Source organism: Lepisosteus platostomus, chromosome 24 (genome assembly GCF_059453375.1).
Source record: "Lepisosteus platostomus isolate fLepPlt1 chromosome 24, fLepPlt1.hap1, whole genome shotgun sequence".
Taxonomy (NCBI): Eukaryota; Metazoa; Chordata; class Actinopteri; order Semionotiformes; family Lepisosteidae; genus Lepisosteus; species Lepisosteus platostomus.
Window position 1 is genome coordinate 3,348,756 of NC_142634.1, and position 20,890 is coordinate 3,369,645.

The 20,890-nt window shown below is 58.1% G+C and overlaps 1 protein-coding gene across 3 annotated transcripts in view; it reads right to left on the reverse strand.

Moving 5' to 3' along the window:
* Nucleotides 1-20,890, reverse strand: part of LOC148641352 (uncharacterized) — a 31,031-nt gene that overhangs the window by 4,184 nt on the left and 5,957 nt on the right. The window contains exons 3-9 of one of the 3 annotated variants that reach the window (XM_088618410.1): nucleotides 18,699-20,164; nucleotides 18,500-18,581; nucleotides 15,719-17,997; nucleotides 14,488-15,664; nucleotides 14,272-14,379; nucleotides 623-741; nucleotides 31-199 (exon numbers count right to left, since the gene is read on the reverse strand). In XM_088618410.1, coding sequence (XP_088474536.1) covers nucleotides 31-199; nucleotides 623-741; nucleotides 14,272-14,379; nucleotides 14,488-15,664; nucleotides 15,719-17,997; nucleotides 18,500-18,581; nucleotides 18,699-20,134 — 5,370 coding nt within the window. In that variant the 5' untranslated portion in view covers nucleotides 20,135-20,164. Of the gene's footprint in view, nucleotides 1-30; nucleotides 200-622; nucleotides 742-14,271; nucleotides 14,380-14,487; nucleotides 17,998-18,499; nucleotides 18,582-18,698; nucleotides 20,165-20,890 lie in introns of all 3 variants that reach the window. The other 2 variants (XM_088618409.1, XM_088618408.1) reach the window with 2 other exon arrangements.

Consider the following 20,890-nt stretch of genomic DNA (forward strand, 5'->3'; position numbering starts at 1 on the left):
AGGACGGACAGAGGCGAGAGAGAGACTGACCTCGGGGAACGAGAGCTCTTCCTGCTCGCCTGGGGTGCTGAGGGACAGAGAGAGGCCGTCAGTGACGTCAGGGTCGCTGGGGGTTGCGAGGTCAAGGGGGGAGGAGGGTGTGTGTCTCCGCAGTGATGCGCTCAGGCTGCTTTCAGCTGTGGGGGAGGCGGGGGTAAGGCTGTGAAAGAGAATTGAAACAGACCATTAAACAAGTTTCTGACAGTGCCCAGTAAAACATGGAGACAAACCAGACTGCTGTGCTCTGGCAGCCTGACTTCAACAATCCTACAAGAGGAAAAACAGAAATATGCTAGGACTCTGAGCTCTGGGCTTCACTGCACTTGGGTCCCCGGCAGGCGCTGTTCCAGCCCCTGGACACCAGAGGGCAGCACTGCCCCTCAGTCCAGGTTAGGTAGTGGCCACACACCTGCACAGCAGGGAAGTCAAACCTCACCCTTTTTCACGGAAATGAGTTTATCCCTATAAGAGCTCCATCTGGTTTAGAACTACTTCCCTGAAATAATGTTAAAATGAGAAAGGATGTCTCCTGGTGTGCTCTTGGGCTCTCTGGAGTCTCAGGAGACGAGTGGTAGGAGCTCACCTGTCCTCGGTTCGCAGGCCGGTGTCCCAGGTCCCGTACTGACTGTCTGTCTCTGGCACTAGAGTGTCTGTGTCCTTGCCCTCCTCCGGTGCCCTGCTGACACACTGCTTCAGCTGCTCCTGAGAGACAGAAAGAGCCAGCGTCCGTGTCAGAGAGTTCCTGAGCTGCAGTGCGTCTGCACAGCGTGTATCTGTACACTGTGATTACTAAGTGCATCTGCGCAGCGTGTTTCTGTACACTGCGAATACTAAGTGCGTCTGCGCAGCGTGTTTCTGTACACTGCGAATACTAAGTGCGTCTGCGCAGCGTGTATCTGTACACTGTGATTACTAAGTGCATCTGCGCAGCGTGTATCTGTACACTGTGATTACTAAGTGCATCTGCGCAGCGTGTTTCTGTACACTGTGATTACTAAGTGCATCTGCGCAGCGTGTTTCTGTACACTGCGAATACTAAGTGCGTCTGCACAGCGTGTTTCTGTACACTGTGATTACTAAGTGCATCTGCGCAGCGTGTTTCTGTACACTGCGAATACTAAGTGCGTCTGCGCAGCGTGTTTCTGTACACTGCGAATACTAAGTGCGTCTGCGCAGCGTGTATCTGTACACTGTGATTACTAAGTGCGTCTGCGCAGCGTGTTTCTGTACACTGTGATTACTAAGTGCGTCTGCGCAGCGTGTTTCTGTACACTGCGAATACTAAGTGCGTCTGCGCAGCGTGTTTCTGTACACTGTGATTACTAAGTGCATCTGCGCAGCGTGTTTCTGTACACTGAGAATACTAAGTGCGTCTGCGCAGCGTGTTTCTGTACACTGCGAATACTAAGTGCGTCTGCGCAGCGTGTATCTGTACACTGTGATTACTAAGTGCGTCTGCGCAGCGTGTTTCTGTACACTGTGATTACTAAGTGCATCTGCGCAGCGTGTTTCTGTACACTGTGATTACTAAGTGCATCTGCGCAGCGTGTTTCTGTACACTGCGAATACTAAGTGCGTCTGCGCAGCGTGTATCTGTACACTGCGAATACTAAGTGCGTCTGCGCAGCGTGTATCTGTACACTGCGAATACCAAGTGCATCTGCGCAGCGTGTATCTGTACACTGTGATTACTAAGGGCGGTGTGTGGTTGCACAGTGCGAGTCTGGGCGGTTTGAGTCTGGGCGGTGTGTGGTTCCGCGGTGAGTCTGGGCAGTGCGTAGTTGCGCAGTGCGAGTCTGGGCAGTGCGTACAGTAGTTGCGCAGTGCGAGTCTGGGCAGTGCGTAGTTGCGCAGTGCGAGTCTGGGGGGGTGTGGCTGCGCAGTGTGAGTCTGGGGGGGTGTGGCTGCGCAGTGTGAGTCTGGGGGGGTGTGGCTGCGCAGTGTGAGTCTGGGGGGGTGTGGCTGCGCAGTGCGAGTCTGGGGGGGGGGGGTGGTTGCGCGGTGTGAGTCTGGGGGGGGGGGTTGCGCAGTGTGAGTCTGGGGGGGGTGGTTGCGCGGTGTGTCTATCAAGCTGTAGAGGCTAGAGAGTTGGGTGGATGGACTGACAGAGATGATTAGTCTGGGGGTTTAGGGAAATCACTCTGACAGCATCAGATGGACACTACTGCATCAAACACGCCACAGACCACGAGGACTGTCGCCTGGGCCCTGTCGCCAGGTTCTGGTCACTGGCATGCACTGTGCCCGCTGAAGCATGGGCATTTTAATGAGCCTGGCACACAGTGGCTGTGGCAAACAATGAGGAGTCTGATCGCTCTGCAAGACACGGAAACAATAACCCCACAGAAAAGAGCCCACAGCCCTCGGTTTGTGTGATCTGCTCCCCGCGATCTTCAGCCGAGTGTGACGCCCCGTTGTGCAGACAGCTCTCTTGCACAGGGGAGGGGCAGCACTCCTCTCCTCTCTTGTTCCCCGGCCCCTGGCCCCTGCCCGGGCTCCAGGCCCCCGCACCGCTGTCCGCACTTGAAGAAAGTGCAGTGTAACTCTCGTTCACACACTCGTCCTTGGGGAGCAGGATCTCTGCACAGGTGCGCTCCAGCGGGGAGTCTTCCTATTCACATCGGCGTGTTTGAGGCATCTGAAACTGCAGCCCCGACCCACTCCAGAGACACACAGCTCCTCTCCCCCACAGCCCAGCCTCTCCTGGAAGAGGCCGGCCAGTCGACCAGCCAGCCCGAGGGAGGAAGTGTGGGGGGGCAGGAAAGGACTTGTGGGAGCTGAGACAGGAGGGATAGAGAAGGGTGTGTTGCTGGGTGCTAGTGTGAAAATTCATGACCCTCATTGCAGAGCTTCCCTGCAGAGTTCCTAGCAGGACAGAAAACAAACAGCAGAGTGAGAGAGAGAAGGGAAGGAAAGAGGGGGGGAAGGACAGATTCTTTGCATGTCTCAAAGCATCCCATCAGCCACTGCGCTCCAGCGCGTCTCTGCAGTGCTGCCGAGTGAAGTCACACACACACGCTGCGCTCTGTCTCCACGGCACCCAGGTAACCAGGCAACCAAATATTTCCCTTCTGCGCAGAACGCCGGAGGGCAAGGCAGAGCAGGGGATATATGAGGGCAGACCCGCTCGCTGTGCAGCCACAGCGCCGTGGCGGGCTGGGCGTGTTGCTGAGGAAGTGGAGTGAACAATGAGCGGATGAATGGAGAGAGAGGGGAGACCAAGGAGAGAGGCAGCAGAAAGCAGCAACAAGCTGAGACTCAGCTTTCACATTCCACAGCCCCCCTCCACACACACCTCCGAGGTAACTCACAGGAGAGACCAACACAGCCGACAGGAGCTGCCTGCAGCCCCACAGCCCTGGGGCACCCTCGACCCTGTACAGTACTTCCACACAGCCCTACACCCACAAACACACTCTTCTGCATGACGGTGAGATGCAGAAGAAAGAGTGAGGAGCAGGAAACTCTTCTGTTCTGGGAAACCAATAAGTCTGATTTGCAGGAGCCCTCATGCGCGTGTCAGGGACACCCTGCTCTACTCTAGACTTCCTCAGCTCTGAGGAGGCACTCATCATCAGAGAGCTCACTGAGGCACAGGGAAGACAGAGAGGCAAAGGCTGAGCTACAAGTCTTACCCACCACAGGCAGACTAAGCCATTCCCTACTTGTACACAGCCGGCCGTCCCACACGCTGCCCCAGCGCAGAGCTGCAGTGGGAAACAACACCAGAAGAAATTCCTTCACTTGCCTAAACGATTCTGCTTTTACAAGGAAAACAGCACACTGAGATGTAATGAAAAGGCAGAGAGGAAGGAAAAAGCTGCTAGATAAGACGGAGGTGCTGTTGACAGTGTGGGCAGGACAGCATTCCTCACAGCAGTAGGTAATGCCCTACTGTTCACTCACAGTGGGGTGAGACTCAGAGCCACCCTCCAGCCTTGCTGCAAAACACAGCTTCAAACACAGGTCCTCGTCTCGGAGGATCACAAAAACACATCCCAGCTGCCCTGCAAGACTGCAAGAGGGATTCGAGACTTCACTGCCCCACTGTGGTTTCTCATTCCAGAAAAAGAAGCAGACTCCTGTAAGTGTTTATCACTATTACTATGAACAGTATTAGCTCTTGATTTTCTGCTATCCCACCTCTTCCACCACGAGGACAGAGGAATCCCATAGTATATGTTTGCATTATAGCACATCCACAAATCTTTCCACACGAAAGCACCTGTGTATCTGCGACATATTCACACCTGCTAAGACCACATGGCCTGTTGATATCTCAAAGTTTCTCCTGCCCAGAGCTTTATAAGAAAGTATCCCTTGGAGTGTTCAGTGAGCCCACAGGACCCTACCACCCCTTCTCAATCTTCCCAGGCCTATGCTTCACCTGCATGTTCCCCGATCCTGATGGATTAGGGCCGACCCCGGACTCAGATCAGCAGCCCTCCGCATACAGACACAGGACCAACATGCACACCCCTGCCTGACCCCAAACGTTCAGAAAGAACAGAGGCAAAACCAGATGGATCGGCCCACACTGCCCAGTCAAGGGAGCTGGTGCTCTGTTAGGGGTATGCTGGGATGTGGCAGCAGTGCATTAAGCACCCAGAATGCAAGGTTGGTGATGTCATGATCCACTGAAGTTGCATTAGTCACTTCCAGGCGACGGCATCACTGCAGCCTGTGAGGTAATCTGGGGGCTCAGCACAGAGCCTGCCTGCGGCGCTACGCTCAGCGCTGCACCCTGGGGCCCCCAAGGGCTTCCCGTCTCTGAGTTCCCGTCAAGCCACTGCTCTGCTCCTCATAGCAACCTGGCAGCAGCTCCTCTGTCCTCCCCCGCTACTTTCTTTCTCTCTCTCTCCTCCCCCTCTTCCACCCTGCTCTCCTCTCTCCCATCCTCCCTCACAGCACAGATGCACTACAGGCTGCCTAAATATCCTCCTCCCCCATGACACTCTCGCCCAAGGATGTGTGCAGCTCCCAGAGACCCTCTTATTTAGGTTTGATTAGAAATTCAGACCTTTACTCTTCTCCTGTTTCCTCTTAATGGCCTTTACAGGAGAAAAGGGAAACAACAGCAGAAAGTAAAATTTGAACTGAATTATCCATTCCCATCTTGGCACAGCGCAGCGCAGCACAGCTCCAGACTAAAGCATTTCCATGAGCTACCCTCTCCACATTTTCCTCATAATCCCTGTCGACAGCCTCTCCCAGAGTGCTATATAGACACAACTGTTTCAAGCCTACTGCCTTTGAGGAAGTAATGATGTCCCCCCAGAAAGCCAGGAGAAATTGAAGAAAGTGGCAGATTACAAAGTCTAATCCTGAGAATGAACAGGGAAGGGCCTGCAGATATGAGTCACAGGCATGAGTGTTACACAATTCTGCATGCTGCAGTAGCGCTATCAGTGCATCCGGAGTCCGGAGCAGGGAGTGTGTAGGAGCTGGGCCAGTGCTAAAACTGTTCCCTCACCTATAATGAAACATCACTCGGATCCACTGGACAGTACCCTAGCCCCCCACATTCCCCTCCCTCCCCCTGACGCCTCTCTGCTCATGATTAACTGGCTCTCTGTAGCATCCCCTGCCAGCACAAACAGAATGGCAATCTTCTATCTTAAAGCAAGTCGTCCTATATTCACACTACTGTTATATAAAATTTGTTTTGTGCACTATGCATGCTCACAGCTGTTTTCGACAGTTGGGTTTTTATCTTTTAAAATGCTGCACTGAAATTAATGACTAGTAAAGCAACCAAGATCCCACCACCAACACAACGTGGGCAGCTGACAGGTAGCAAGACAATCCCTGACCAATAACCTACTAGGAGTTGTTAGAACAATCCCAGTGCAAACCAGTATGGCCTCTATCATCCACGGTCCACACAGAAAACAATCCGCTAGGAATGAGTGAATTTTGGGGTGATCCTGTCCCCATTGCTAATAAGAACTCACACGCCTACTAAGCAATTGCACTAAATCTCCATTCTGCCTGTAAAAGAACTCTTTAGCATGTATCTTTAAGGAAATAACACTGGAGTAATTTAAGAAAATTAAGATAGAAAACGTGCAAGAAACTGCTGTATTTGGGCAGGAGCACAGCGGTGAAACGGAGAGGACGGAGAGGAGCAGACAGACGAGGGGTCGCACTCTTACTTCAAGGGGGGAGTCGGGGTTGGCGTGGCGTTTCCGTAGCGACAGGCGCTGCTGGCTGCGCAGGGAGAACCTGCGGATGGACTCGCGGCTGCGAGACGCGAAGCTGCGCAGGGACGCTGCACGCTTGAAGGACGAGCGCTCACCCGCGGCTCCCCGCTCGGGGGCCATCGCCGTGGAGACCACGCTGATGGCGCCGTGCAGCGAGCGGCGGACCGTTCCCACCCACTGCGACATCTGCGTCTGTGCCACCGCCAGCTTGTCGCCCAGGTAGTCCATGGCGCCCGGCGGCAGCGGGCTGGGTCAGGTCCGGGTCGAGTCTTCAGCAGCACCAAGGCCCAGCTTAGAGCAGCAGAACTCTCAGGTCAGACCATCGGTGCCAGCAGACAGCTGCACCTCGTCAGCTCAGGCAAACCCCGGATCCCCTCAGTGAGAGCTTTCCTGGAATTCACCGGGGAGCCTCTTCAGAACCGTACTGGGATCGCTCCAGAGCCTAACACCACCTCCCAGGATTCCTGAATCCTGCTGGAACGGTTTTTGAAACAGCAGCAGTCCCTGGGATCTGTCCCTCCCCGTCTCCCTCCTTAAGCTGGGCTGTGCTCCTGTCTCTGTCCGCGATCTCCTACACAGCTGGTCATGTCAGGAGCACTCCTGACAGAGAGCCCGCAGCACCAGGGCAAGGCTTAGCACTCAGCACTGTCCACAGTGACGGATGAGAAACCCAGGCAGTTGAGGTAACAGATTCCTCTCGTTCTCACTGCTCCCCAGCTCTCTCCCCTTTCCTTCCTTCCTTCCTTCCTTCTAGGGTGCTAATTACTGCTTCTGGTCCTGCCGGAATCCTGGAGGCCTGGGAGGGCAATACCCAGCAAGCCCGAGAGAGAGATCACTGAACACCTCACCTCCCACAGCCCGGAACGGCCACGAACCGCAGCAGCAGCAGACGGCTGAGAGCCCAGGAACAATCAGACGTCAACAGCAAGCGTGTCTAAAAATACACTGAAGATGTCAAAAATGTATCTGGCTACGAGCTCAGGCTTCCAGTAGCTGCATACATTCAATAAGGCTGGACTGCTCCTGGCCCGTTCGCTGGTCTTCAGGGAGCAGACACTGACCGGCACGTTACCACGCAGCAGGGAAACGGAGCAGCGCAAAGCGATCCTGGCACAGGCCTGCAGAGTGTCCCCGCAGTGGGGCGGGTCCCGGGTTCGAGAGCGCAGAACAGCGCCATGACTGAGGCTCCACTCCAAATAGTTATTCCTTATAAGTCCAGGGGCGTTTTCCTACTGGATACATAAGCAAATCCAAGGGAGAATCACCCTAGATCCATCCTGGTGCGAGTTAAACACGCCAGAGACGGGGACGCACAGCTCCTCTGGATCAGACCCAGGCTCCAGTCCCCTGCGCAGCGCCCGAGAGAGAGGGAGCAGAACGACAGCAAAGCAGGAATCCCATTCAGCAGGTTGTGCCAGACGGAAAAGAAAGCAGCTCTGTGGAAAAAACCGAGCAGCCGGACTAGAGCACGGAGCGGCAGAAGTTTGTCCCTCTCACAGGTACAGGCAGGTACGGAGAGCGCTGCGTCGGCTGCTCCCCGCGCTACAGTCCTGAGGGAGGGAGGCAGAGGGGAGGAGCCGGCCTCGGGAGCAGGCAGGAATCCTGCCCTTCCTGCAGACAGGCTCGGAGAGGAAGGAGAGCGCCGCTGGCCTCCGCACTGCAGAGGAGAGAGCGGATTCCTGTATTGTTCCTGCTTTCTGCTCGAGCGGGATATCAGAGCTGAGCGCCAGCAGATAGAGAGAGGGGGAGGAGAGCAGGAGAGAGGAAGAGAGAGCCTGGAGGTGCATCTGTCTCTCTCCGTCCTCGAGCTGTGACTGTACCAACCCTCCAGCGAGGTGGGGGGGAGGGGGGAGGGGGCAGGTGATAGGGAGGAATTGGGGAGCTCAGTCAGGCCCTATGTGCTTACAGTCCTGGGCTGTTTCCTCAGAGCTCCTCAGAGCTGGGAGAGAGAGCTCTAGTGTGTGTGCATGTGGGTCACACAGCAGAGAGGGAGTGCCTGTGTGTGTGTCAGACACACCACTGCCCTGCACTCCACTGTTCACCTCCCTACACACACAGTTACACACATCCCTGTAGGCCAGCCTGGCCCTGCTGCAGCCAGAGGTCACTGCACTGCATCACACACTTTGTTAAACAAAACACAAAGCAGGCAGGTCAGGTTTTTACTCTGCTCATCTCTCTCCGTTTGTCATCTGTTCCTGGTCTCTTTCTCTCCCTTCATTTTTCTGGATCAGCATTCTCCTGAATCCCATTTTCAGGAATAAAACAATTACAAGCATTTCCCAAGTGAAACACACAAGTTCTTCTGAGTGAGAGCAGAAGGAGCAGAGTGAGTGGGGGGGGAGAGTGAGGGAGGGAGAGAAAGGGAGTGCAAAAGACTGATAGACAAGGAGAGGGAGTGAGAGGGAGAGGGAGAGGGGAAAGGAGTGAGAGGGAGAGTGAGAGAGGGGGAGAGGGGAAGAGTGAGAGGGGGAGAGAGAGACCCAGCAGCAGGATCTTGTGCTGATGTACGGTCTCTAGACTAGAAAAGACTGATGAAGACCCTGTTCATGTAAACAGCCACAGAAGGACGCCTGCCACTGTCAGAAACAGCTCATTATCACCATGATTAATACTAAAGGCAGAGGTGCAGCTCAACAGACCTGCTGTGAGGGTGCAGACAGCTCCAGTGACCTGAAATCCTGAAACCCTCAAATAAAGCATGAGAAGGCTAAGAAACACTGACACCCCAGTACACACCTTGAGGTGTCAGTGCTAGAGCCCCGTCCAAACACCTGGTCGAGAGCAAGGTACAACCAGCTCCACTACACTCCTCATGGACAGCGGAGTATCTCCTGCACACACGACAGCTCATATTGAGCTCCAGGGGCCCAGCTTGAGGCTCTGTGCACACAAGTGCACCTGACGCCCCCTGCTGGTCAAACTGCCTGCAGAGAGACCAGGCTGGCAACAGCAGCAGCACCAGCAACAACAGAAACAGCAGCAACACAGAGCAGCACAAGCAACAACAGCAACTCGGAGAGCAGGAGCAGCGCCAACAAAAGCAGAGCCAAGAGCAGGTGGGAGTTGGGTGACTTCCCTACCTCCTGTTGCCAAGCAACAGAAAATCTAGGGAAACCTGTCCAGCAGATTTAAGACAAGCAGTTGTGACTTCCTGTTTTACAGTATCCTGACTGACAGTGCACAAACCTGCACACACACGTCTGCATCAGGCCCTGCGCAACACAGACAAGGTCAGCTATGGCACATACCACTGTGTGTGTGTGCAAGCTGTTGTCTCGATCTGTCGCTGCAGCAGAGGCAGGAAGCAGCTTGACCGCAGGGCTGCCGAAAAAAGACCGGCAGAGCTCAGAGAGGCGTATCACTTCCACACACACAGACCAGCCGTGCCCCCCCCCCCAGGCCTGAAATGAGGTCACTAATTAGTTCAACACAAGAAACACAACCTGTGCTGCTCTGTCTGTCAGCACCTCACTCTTCCACCTGGGTAGCTGCCAGCTCCCTCTCAGGACACAGAGCCGCGGGCTGGCCTACAGCTCCCACTCAGGACACAGAGCCGCGGGCTGGCCTACAGCTCCCACCCAGGACACAGGGCCGCGGGCTGGCCTACAGCTCCCACTCAGGACACAGACCCACGGGCTGGCCTACAGCTCCCACTCAGGACACAGACCCACGGGCTGGCCTACAGCTCCCACTCAGGACACAGAGCCGCGGGCTGGCCTACAGCTCCCACCCAGGACACACAGTCGCGGGCTGGCCTACAGCTCCCACTCAGGACACACAGTCGCGGGCTGGCCTACAGCTCCCACTCAGGACACAGAGCCACGGGCTGGCCTACAGCTCCCACTCAGGACACAGAGCCACGGGCTGGCCTACAGCTCCCACCCAGGACACAGGGCCGCGGGCTGGCCTACAGCTCCCACCCCGGACACAGGGCCGCGGGCTGGCCTACAGCTCCCACTCAGGACACAGAGCCACGGGCTGGCCTACAGCTCCCACTCAGGACACAGGGCCGCGGGCTGGCCTACAGCTCCCACTCAGGACACAGAGCCACGGGCTGGCCTACAGCTCCCACTCAGGACACAGAGCCACGGGCTGGCCTACAGCTCCCACCCAGGACACAGGGCCGCGGGCTGGCCTACAGCTCCCACTCAGGACACAGAGCCACGGGCTGGCCTACAGCTCCCACTCAGGACACAGAGCCACGGGCTGGCCTACAGCTCCCACTCAGGACACAGGGCCGCGGGCTGGCCTACAGCTCCCACTCAGGACACAGGGCCGCGGGCTGGCCTACAGCTCCCACTCAGGACACAGGGCCGCGGGCTGGCCTACAGCTCCCACTCAGGACACAGGGCCGCGGGCTGGCCTACAGCTCCCACTCAGGACACAGGGCCGCGAGCTGGCCTACAGCTCCCACTCAGGACACAGGGCCGCGAGCTGGCCTACAGCTCCCACTCAGGACACAGGGCCGCGGGCTGGCCTACAGCTCCCACTCAGGACACAGGGCCGCGGGCTGGCCTACAGCTCCCACTCAGGACACAGAGCCGCGGGCTGGCCTACAGCTCCCACTCAGGACACAGAGCCGCGGGCTGGCCTACAGCTCCCACTCAGGACACAGAGCCGCGGGCTGGCCTACAGCTCCCACTCAGGACACAGAGCCGCGGGCTGGCCTACAGCTCCCACTCAGGACACAGAGCCGCGGGCTGGCCTACAGCTCCCACTCAGGACACAGAGCCACGGGCTGGCCTACAGCTCCCACTCAGGACACAGAGCCACGGGCTGGCCTACAGCTCCCACTCAGGACACAGAGCCACGGGCTGGCCTACAGCTCCCACTCAGGACACAGAGCCACGGGCTGGCCTACAGCTCCCACTCAGGACACAGAGCCACGGGCTGGCCTACAGCTCCCACTCAGGACACAGAGCCACGGGCTGGCCTACAGCTCCCACTCAGGACACAGAGCCAGGGGCTGGCCTACAGCTCCCACTCAGGACACAGAGCCACGGGCTGGCCTACAGCTCCCACTCAGGACACAGGGCCACGGGCGGCTGCTCCCACACAGGCGTCCCCGAGCTGGAAGAGTGAGGATCCTGATCCCTGTGCGAGTTGGCTCCTGTCTGCAGCTCTGTCCTGATCTCCTCCAGACTGGACAGCCAGCAGTCCTGCTGTGGGAGTCTGGGACGAGCTGCCCAGCCACATGGGTGAAGACGTTACCATGTCAGGAAACAGCCGGACGCGATACTGGGGTCAATGAGCTACATGCCGATTAACAGGCTCCTCTTGCCCGTCACCTGAGCCCAGCCAGCTGCTCGCAAACGAAGTGACACCAGAAATCAATACCCACCATCTAAAAACACACAAGTATAAACGGGCTGTGGAGTTTAAAATTTCTGTGGCGCCCTTGTTTGCCCATTGTATTATCCCTGACCTCTCACCTTTCTCTCTCCCTTACCCTTCACCCCTGACCCCTCACCTTTCTCTCTCCCTCACACTTCAACCCCTCACCACTGCCCCCTTTCTTCCCTCACCCTCTCTCTCTCCTCAGACCCCTCCCCCATTTCTCAGGTAAAGTCTGAAGCACGTGAGTGAGTTTTAATAGAGAGACAGGAGTAGGAATGAGCTGCTACATGTTCTCTGGCTGTCTGACCGGCACCCTAACCCTCACAGAGACTCGCAGAACTGTCGCAACATCAACACCGAGCCAACAGCCGAGCCCAGATCAAGACTCATGAAGGGATGAAGCCTTCCTCTCCCTCCCCTCTCTCGCTGTTTGACAGACAGACAGGACACTGATCTCTCCACTCACCCACAGCAGCTGCAGGGATTTCAGACAGCCAGGGCAGTAATAATACTCCATCTCTCCTCACAGACGCAAGCGAAACAAGTCCCAAACTTTCCTGCCTTCCCTCCGAGCTCGCAGCTTCCTCAGTACACAGTCCAGCCCCCAGAGCAAGAGAGAGGTCGCCTCTGACGCGCGAGCAGCGCAGACATGTATAATTTAGTGATCTGACTTGAACACGCACAGGCTTCCTCTGAGCTGAGACCACACACACACCGACTCCTGCTGTGGATTTGGAAGACAGAGCAATTTAACCGATGTGTTTGCACGGGTCCCAGCTGACCACGGGGCTACTGTGTAATACAGCCGCGTCAATAAAGCGCTGTTGGGTCTGAATTTGCATCCTGCAGTGGGGGAGGGAGGACGTGGGGCAGGGGGGGTTGACGGCTCTCAAACTGGTGCCTCCCTGCCGGCAGACAGGTCTGGGTTATCACCACGACCGTAACTTCCCCTGGCGATCTGCTCCGAGCTGGATTGCCAACTTCCTACCGCAATCTGACTCTGCAATTACAGTCACACAGAAGGACTGGTTCTGCGCAGAGAGTGAGGGAGGGGCGTCTGGAGACAGCTTTAGTTTCGGGGGGGTTGAATACATACATCTTTGCATCTGGAACAGCACTGGGGGCCCCATTCCCCGACCACCACCAGTCCCATGTGAAGCAGAGCCCTATATAGGGAGGAGGCAGGTGTGCAGGCGAGGACACCTAGCCCACACTTCCTGTCCTGTCGGACCCGAGTCGGTACAAAAACAGGGGGAGGGGCAAAGGGAAAGAGAGGCGGGAGTGTTCCAGAGACCTGACCCATCCTGGACTGGGCACTGGGCAGCCACGTGGCAAATTACATTCAAACACCGATTAGAAAACAAGATTGACTCATTTGTGACAGAGAGCAGGAAACCTCTTTACACAAAGAGTTGTGAGAGCCTGGAACAGGCTTCTGAGCCAGGTGGTTGAGGCCTAAACTTTGGGCTCCCTAAAGCAGCAACTGGACATGTCAGACTGGCGGAGCTGCTGGGCGACCAAGCAAGCGCGATGATGTCTGAACGGCCGCCTGGCGCCTGTCAATTCCCTGCTTCAGTGACCCCGCCAGCAAAACTCTGACTTTGTGTTAGGAATGGCAGGCAGACTCAAGATAAACGCACAGACATCACCAGCTCCCGCGAACAGGAAACACAAACACTGGGAAATCAGGGGAGATTTTCTGACTGCCTGTAATACCATAGAAGGGCCACAAGGTGGCAGGAAAGACTCAAAAACAATAAATCCCCAGGTTCTGCAAACCGCTGCAGCTGGCACTAACAAGCCCGGAGACTGCAGAACCGGGCAGAACGGAAGCAGAATTCACTTCTTACACACCCACCCGATACAGAGGAAGATTTCGGAGGAACACAGGAGAGATGGACGACAGGGAGCAACAGTCTTTCAGGACAGTGTCTGCATTGCTACTCCCCCACAGACTGGGGGTACCCTCATCCGTACAGCAGAAGCCACCCCGAGTTAGATAGCAAGGGGCAGAGTACCGAGCTGGATACACGTCCTGCTGCAGGCAGAGGACACAGGCCAGGGGAGGGGCAGGAGCACTTGAATTTCACACTCCTGCAGAACCTGTCCAGGACTTGGGGCCAAGCAGGAAACACTGTTGGAGCTGTGCAACTCGTGTGTTCAGAGCAGGTCAGAGCTGTTAAATCAGTCGGTTCTTGCCCGTACTCCTGCCTGCTGAGCCATGTCAGAGAGAGGCAGGACGGGCTTGAATACCATCTGCTTTACTCATGCAAACCCCTCCCTGACCCGGCCTACTGCACTCCCACTCCTCCCTTCCTCCCTCTCTCAGCACAGCGGCCGCACCACTGACACCCTCACTGCACCTAGAGTAGTCGCAGGGCACCACACTGCCCCTGCTGGTGGAGAGGGGTAATGGCAGCAGCTCAAACCCAGGAGGCGGGTCAGATTCCAGCAGACGGGAGCGGCATTCCTGACAGCCCACACCCGGCACGCTCGCATTTCAGGCTGGACTGGCTGCAGGGCGCTTGTCCAGATCGCAGCGGTGAAGCTGAGAGCAGTGCTTGCATAATATGGCTGTAATCCCAAAAGGTTTATGTCAATTTGCTCAAAATAAGTTTACAAACTTGAAATCCGCCGGAGAGATCCTCCTGCAGAGGAGCTGTGCCATCACTGCGGAGCCGTGACTCACCTCAGTGTGCCGGCTGCGGCTCCTCGCCCTCGCCAAGGGCCCCTCCAGGGGGCTCTCCGGAGGCGCTGGCTTCCACGACACGCTGCCCGGCTTCGCCCGCGCCGAATCCTGAAGCAGAGGGAAGCGCTTTGTTATCAGACAGGCAGGCAGCTCCCGGCAGTCAATACAGAAACTGCCTGTGCTCACTACTGAAGCTCATGGAAGTTCAATACTCACCCTCCTGTGTGGCTGTGTGTGGCGCTCGGCACTGGGCTCACCACCGGCCAGGGGGCGCTGGTGCAGCCTCCAGGAATCCAAAGTGTCCCCCTGTCTCTGGGATTCGGGTTGCAGTGGGGGCAGGCGAGAGGAACCTCTCTGATCTGCCCCCTTTTTCCAGTCCTGAGGCACTGAGGCTGCTGAACTCTGAGAGAGAGGCTCTGGAAACTGGGCCAAGTTCTGGTTCTGTTTCTGATCCAGTACAGAAGGCCATGGTGCAGTGCCCCAGTGGTCGGGAAGCTCCTCTGCTCCTCTTCCTCTGGATCCTGACCCCTCCTTCCCTCCAGTCTCCCAGAATGCCTTCTGTGAGGGAGACGATATGGGTTCTGTGATGCCAGACTGCTGTGGGGGATTCTCAGTGATCAGGGCTTCTTGGGGAGCGCTGGAGGCCCCCAAAATGTGTCGCTTGGCTGTTTTAGGATCCAGATCCATCGAGTAGGTTCCAGGTTTGTGAGAGCCTTCTTCCTGGTGTTGGTGCCCTCCTGGTTTCTGAATATCAGCAACAGGCAAGACCTCCTGAATAGGCTGGTGGCGGGGAGATTCAGGGTTGCAGATTCTCCTGCTAGAAGCTAGGAGCTGGGGTCCCCCTTCAGAGCTGCCCCGGAAGGAGTCGACGTCCAAAACCGGAAGCCTGTATGACTCCCCTGCTTTGGGGGCGGGTGTTTCCCACCTGGGGCTCCTGTCCTTCTGCTCTCCGATAGTGGGGGAGTTCAGGTCCAGCACACTGGGTTTGAGCATGGCCCGCCCAGGACCCTCCGACTCTTCCTCTTCCTGTTGCCTCAGAGCGTGCGCCTGGTCCTGCACTGTCTCTTCGGCCTTTCCAAAGGCTGCCTCCAGAGAGGGGCTCCTGGGCAAGGAGAACCTCGGTATGCTCCACTGACGCTGCTTCACAGAAAAATCATCGTAGAGCACCTCTATCCCTGCACTACTGGTCACGCTCTTCGGGACCTCTGGAGGGCTATCCTTGGTCTGGCCAGTCAGGGCGAAGAACATTGCTCGGGGCTCCCCTTCACCTCTTTTTCCTTGCTCAATCGTGGTGGTAATTGTGGGATTGCCCTGTCTCTCCTTCTGTAACTCCTTCTGCCTCTCCCACTCTAATTCCAACTGTCTCTGCCTCTCCCATTCCAACTCCCTCTGCCTCTCTCGCTCTAACTCCAGCTGCCTCTGCCTCTGCCTCTCCTGCTCCAGCTGCCTCTGCCTCTCCTGTGCTATCTCCAACTGCCTCTGCCTCTCTAACTCCTGTTCCAACTGCCTCTGCCTCTCTCGCTCTAACTCCAGCTGCCTCTGCCTCTCCTGCTCCAGCTGCCTCTGCCTCTCCTGTGCTATCTCCAACTGCCTCTGCCTCTCTAACTCCTGTTCCAACTGCCTCTGCCTCTCCTGCTCCAGCTGCCTCTGCCTCTCCTGTGCTATCTCCAACTGCCTCTGCCTCTCTAACTCCTGTTCCAACTGCTTCTGCCTCTCCTGCTCCAGCTGCCTCTGCCTCTCCTGTGCTATCTCCAACTGCCTCTGCCTCTCTAACTCCTGTTCCAACTGCTTCTGCCTCTCCTGCTCCAGCTGCCTCTGCCTCTCCTGTGCTATCTCCAACTGCTTCTGCCTCTCTCGCTCTAACTCCAGCTGCCTCTGCCTCTCTAAAGCCTGTTCCAACTGCCTCTCTTGCTCTAACTCCAGCTGCCTCTGCCTCTCCTGTGCTATCTCCAACTGCCTCTGCCTCTCTATCTCTTGTTCCAACTGCTTCTGCCTCTCCTGCTCCAGCTGCCTCTGCCTCTCCTGCTCCAGCTGCCTCTGCCTCTCCTGTGCTATCTCCAACTGCCTCTGCCTCTCTAACTCCTGTTCCAACTGCTTCTGCCTCTCCTGCTCCAGCTGCCTCTGCCTCTCCTGCTCCAGCTGCCTCTGCCTCTCCTGCTCCAGCTGCCTCTGCCTCTCCTGTGCTATCTCCAACTGCTTCTGCCTCTCTCGCTCTAACTCCAGCTGCCTCCGCCTCTCCTGCTCCAGCTGCCGCTGCCTCTCTTGCTCTAACTCCAACTGCTTCTGCCTCTCTCGCTCTAACTCCAGCTGCCTCTGCCTCTCTAAAGCCTGTTCCAACTGCCTCTCTTGCTCTAACTCCAGCTGCCTCTGCCTCTCCTGTGCTATCTCCAACTGCTTCTGCCTCTCTCGCTCTAACTCCAGCTGCCTCCGCCTCTCCTGCTCCAGCTGCCTCTGCCTCTCTTGCTCTAACTCCAGCTGCCTCTGCCTCTCTCGCTCCTGCTCCAACTGCCTCTGCCTCTCCTGTGCTATCTCCAACTGCTTCTGCCTCTCTTGCTCTAACTCCAGCTGCCTCCACCTCTCTCGCTCCTGCTCCAGCTGTCTCTGCCTCTCTTGCTCCAACTCCAGCTGCCTCTGCCTCTCCTGTGCTATCTCCAACTGCTTCTGCCTCTCTAACTCCTGTTCCAACTGCCTCTGCCTCTCTCGCTCCTGCTCCAACTGCCTCTGCCTCTCCTGCTCCAGCTGCCTCTGCCTCTCCTGCTCCAGCTGCCTCTGCCTCTCTCGCTCCTGCTCCAACTGCCTCTGCCCCTCTCGCTCCTGCTCCAACTGCCTCTGCCTCTCCTGCTCCAACTGCCTCTGCCTCTCTCGCTCCTGCTCCAACTGCCTCTGCCTCTCCTGCTCCAACTGCCTCTGCCTCTCTCGCTCCAGCTCACCTTCCCTCTCTTTCTCCAATTCCCCCTCCTTCTGTTCCAGCTCTGCTGGGACTCCTGGTGCCCGTCTGCTGTGCCACTCTGCTCCGGGGGAATCTGGAGAGGACTGGACACCCCCCGCCTGCAGGGGGGCGTCTGTCCGCCACTTCTGCAAGGCGCCCACCCGGAGGCACCTGCTGCCCTGCGCAGGCGGGGTGGCAGGCTCTCCGGAGCTGGCCCTCCGCGAGCGCAGGGTCAGGGCTCTGTCTTCGTGCTGGGCCGCGGGCAGCTCCTCGCTCACCGCCCTCCTCTCCCCCACGGCGCCGACAGCGTCATACACGTGCTCCACCTTCGTCAGCGCCGCCAGCGGCCCCGGGACCACGGCCGTGGAGAAGGTGGGGGTTTCCCGGAATGAAGCCGTGGCCAGGATGCCCCTCTGCCGTGCCCCATCCTGGGCCGGCACCCCGTAACGGACAGACTGGCTCCGCTGGGCATGCTCTCCTCCTCTTCCTCCCTCGGCGAGCGGGCGCGCCTCGCCCACGGTGTGCCTCTCCACCACGTTATCGAACAGGGAGGCGCGGACGGTCAGAACGCCTGGGGACGAGGGGCAATTCGGGCTCGGGGCCCCACCATTGCCGGACTCCCGCCGCCCTTCCGTCACCTTCTCCTCGTCCTCTTCTTCCCTCCTCCGCGGTGTCGCGGCAGCGGGCGGGGCGGCGAGGGCGCAGGGCTCGTGGGCACCCCCCTCGGCCACAGTCCCCTCCTCTCCTTTCCATCCCCTCTCGGGGTCCCCCAGGGGCGAGGGGGGCAGGTCATCCACCTGTGGGGCGCAGACAGAGGCGGACAGAGTGAGCGAGCGAGAGGGCCTGCGATCGTCCGAGCACAGAGCGAGGGCCTGGGGAAGGAGGGGCGGCGAGGGGAGAGAAGGAGAGGCAGAAAGGTCTTTCTGAAAGCCTTATTGTTAGCGACCGGGGCAGAGTGGCTCAAAGTGAGCAGACAAGGCCTGAGCAGTAATAGGATCTGCAGGCCTTTGTCAGGAGAACAAAAGCGGGAGGGGAGAGACTGGCGAGCAGATCAGAGGCTTGAGCTGCTGTCCTTCCCTTGTGCTCGCAGCCAAGTCCGCAGGCGCGGGCCGGAGTGTCGGAGCGCTCCACTCCCATTCCGCACGCAGATCCGGCTCTCCGCGCAGCACGGCCAGCACAGGGACATGCTGCAGGGCGAGAGTGCTGCTCTGTGCTTGCAGAGCTACGCTTCAGACAAATACCTTCCCAAAGACTGGCTGGAGTATTTTTGGCCACGAGGAAGATTTTCACGGAACTCACCTTTCTGTGGGCGTCGCTGTCGCTCTCCGAGCGGCTCCTCGTCGCCTCATTCCCAGAGGGAGCCGGATTCTCCCGAGCAAACCTGAGGCACAGAGACAGAGCTGAGCCCACAGACACTCCCCACACGCACTCCGGAGACACACACAAGCTCAATCTAGAGAGACACACACACACACACACTCCAGACAGACTTCAATACCGTCTAGTGAGGTCCGCGGGCAGTGGGCGGGGCTTGATGGATCTCCTCTGGGGCTCCGCCCTGCCGGGGGGCGTATCTGTAGCTGTCAGCTCCTTGATTCGCTGCTTCACCCCCACAGTCGGCTCCACATCCGCAAGGGGTGGGGCTGACCCCTGAGTGTTGACCCCACCTCCAGAAGAGGGGGAGGAGGAGGAGTCCAGCAACTGGCTGATTCGCCGTTTAATACTTCCGCCTGTAGGAGGCAGTGTCTCCTCCTTCCCCTCCTCGCCGGGCTCCGCTTCCTCAGGCACGGGCTTGGTCTCTGGAGCAGCAGTCTCTCTCTCCAGGTCCCTCGGGCTCACCCCCTCAGCTCCTCTCTCCAGCACCCTCTCTCTCCTCCAGGCCGGCGCCGGCGCATTCTCCTCCTCCTCCTCCTCCTCCTCCTCTTCCTCCTTCGCGCTGTCCGGCTTGTTCTCCTTGCTGTGCACAGCTCTCCCGGCCTTGCTGTGCAGAGACAGCCCGATGGATTCAAACTTCGCCGTGAGGTCAGAGGACAGGGGTCTGCGCGCCGCTACCCAGGGTCTCGTCCCCGGGTCCTTGGTTGGGGAGGCGTCAGGCTGATTCGAGCTGGACGGGTACATGGCAGAAACCGGCCTGGGCTTGCTGGGCTTGGCCCGGGACCGGAGCTGTGAGGGGGTGTCCGGGCCTGGGGCCCGGTTCTGCCCCTCCTGCTGCCTGTCCTCTGCGCCCCTGGACTCAGCCCGGTTCAGGAAGCCCATGGATTTGGCCCTGGTGATGCTACTTCCTGCCCGTCTGGCCCTGCCCCCCTCCTCCGGCTCCGCCTCTGCCCTCGTCCGCCCCGCCCACTCTGCCGACTGGCACCCCCGAAGGCCCTGCCCAGCCCCGGGGGTGTCCGCAGTCCCGATCACCGTCACCGTCTGGGGCTGGACGCTCGCTGGCGGGGTGCAGGGTGCCGCGCTCCCAGGGCTCTGGTCTGGCTTGGGGGTGGGGCTCGGTTTAAAGGATGGCGATCCAGTGGGAACTTCTGGGGTGGTGTTTGGAGTGGTGGAGATGGGCTTTGGGGTGTTGGGGCTGGGCTTGGCACTGGGCCCCGTCACGCCGCCCAGGCTAGGTTTTGAGGTGTTAGCCGGAGCAGGGCGGGCCTCTGATTTGGCGCTCGGTTTGGGGGCCAGGATGGGGCGGATGGCAGAGGGCCGATCCACAGTGAAAGGTTTCGGGGTGAGCCGGGGTTTGGGGCCCGGGAGGGGTTTGGCAGGCTCGGCTGGGAGAATGAGGCTCCCCTGGGATCTGGATGTGGGTTCAGGGGGGACCTTATTGCTGGAGTCGGTGAGGGGGCTCAGGTGCGCACGTGCTGCCCCCCCTCCTGGTCTCCCATCCCCCCCCGCACGCTCCCCCAGAGAGGGGGGCCCCGACTTCATTCCCACCTCAGCTGCCATGGGCCCCCAGGGGCATCAACAGCCCTGCAACTGCAGAGAGCAAGAAAATAGAGAGAAACCAAGTCAGCATCTCCAAATATCCACAGATCTGTAGCACAGACAGCCCAGCTCCCCAGGGAAGAACCGGGCCCGACGCAGCCTGATCCTGATCCGGCCTCCCTCTCCAGGCTCGCCTGCAACAGGCTGCACTGATTCCAGTCTTTCGCAGCCTTTCTCCACAGCTGGGCGCTACTCTGGACCAGCAACGGTGCCGAGCCTGGGTGAGCCTCACATAGCCCGACCACACTCCCACTGCACAGTGGTCTGATCCACTCCGGCTCTTACTGCAAGCTGCTGCAGAGCTCTCTCATTTTACCTTATTTGGGGTAAATTTGCATTAGAGAGCCTGAGAGGTGAGAAGTTAAGATGCACACGTTGTATATCTGCTTCACCAGTGCAGCTTGTACAAGAGCATCATAGCTCACAGCAAAACCTGGAGCGGAGCAGAGTGCCATGCACTGGGAGTCTGACCTCCCTGACCACCCTGACGTCCTGATGAAGCCCCATGTGAAGACAATAACTCCTCGCTGTGCTGGTAATATGAAGTAAAGTCACAGGTGGAATGAAGAGCAGAAGCCTCTAGGATAGAAGCGCTTCTTTACACAGAGAGTTGAGGGTGTCTGGAACAAACCAATGGGTCCGCAGGGGGGTCTGGGTGAGAATTTGAGGTTGATAAGCTGCCGAGCAGCTGAGAGAATAAGACACACAAACATGCAT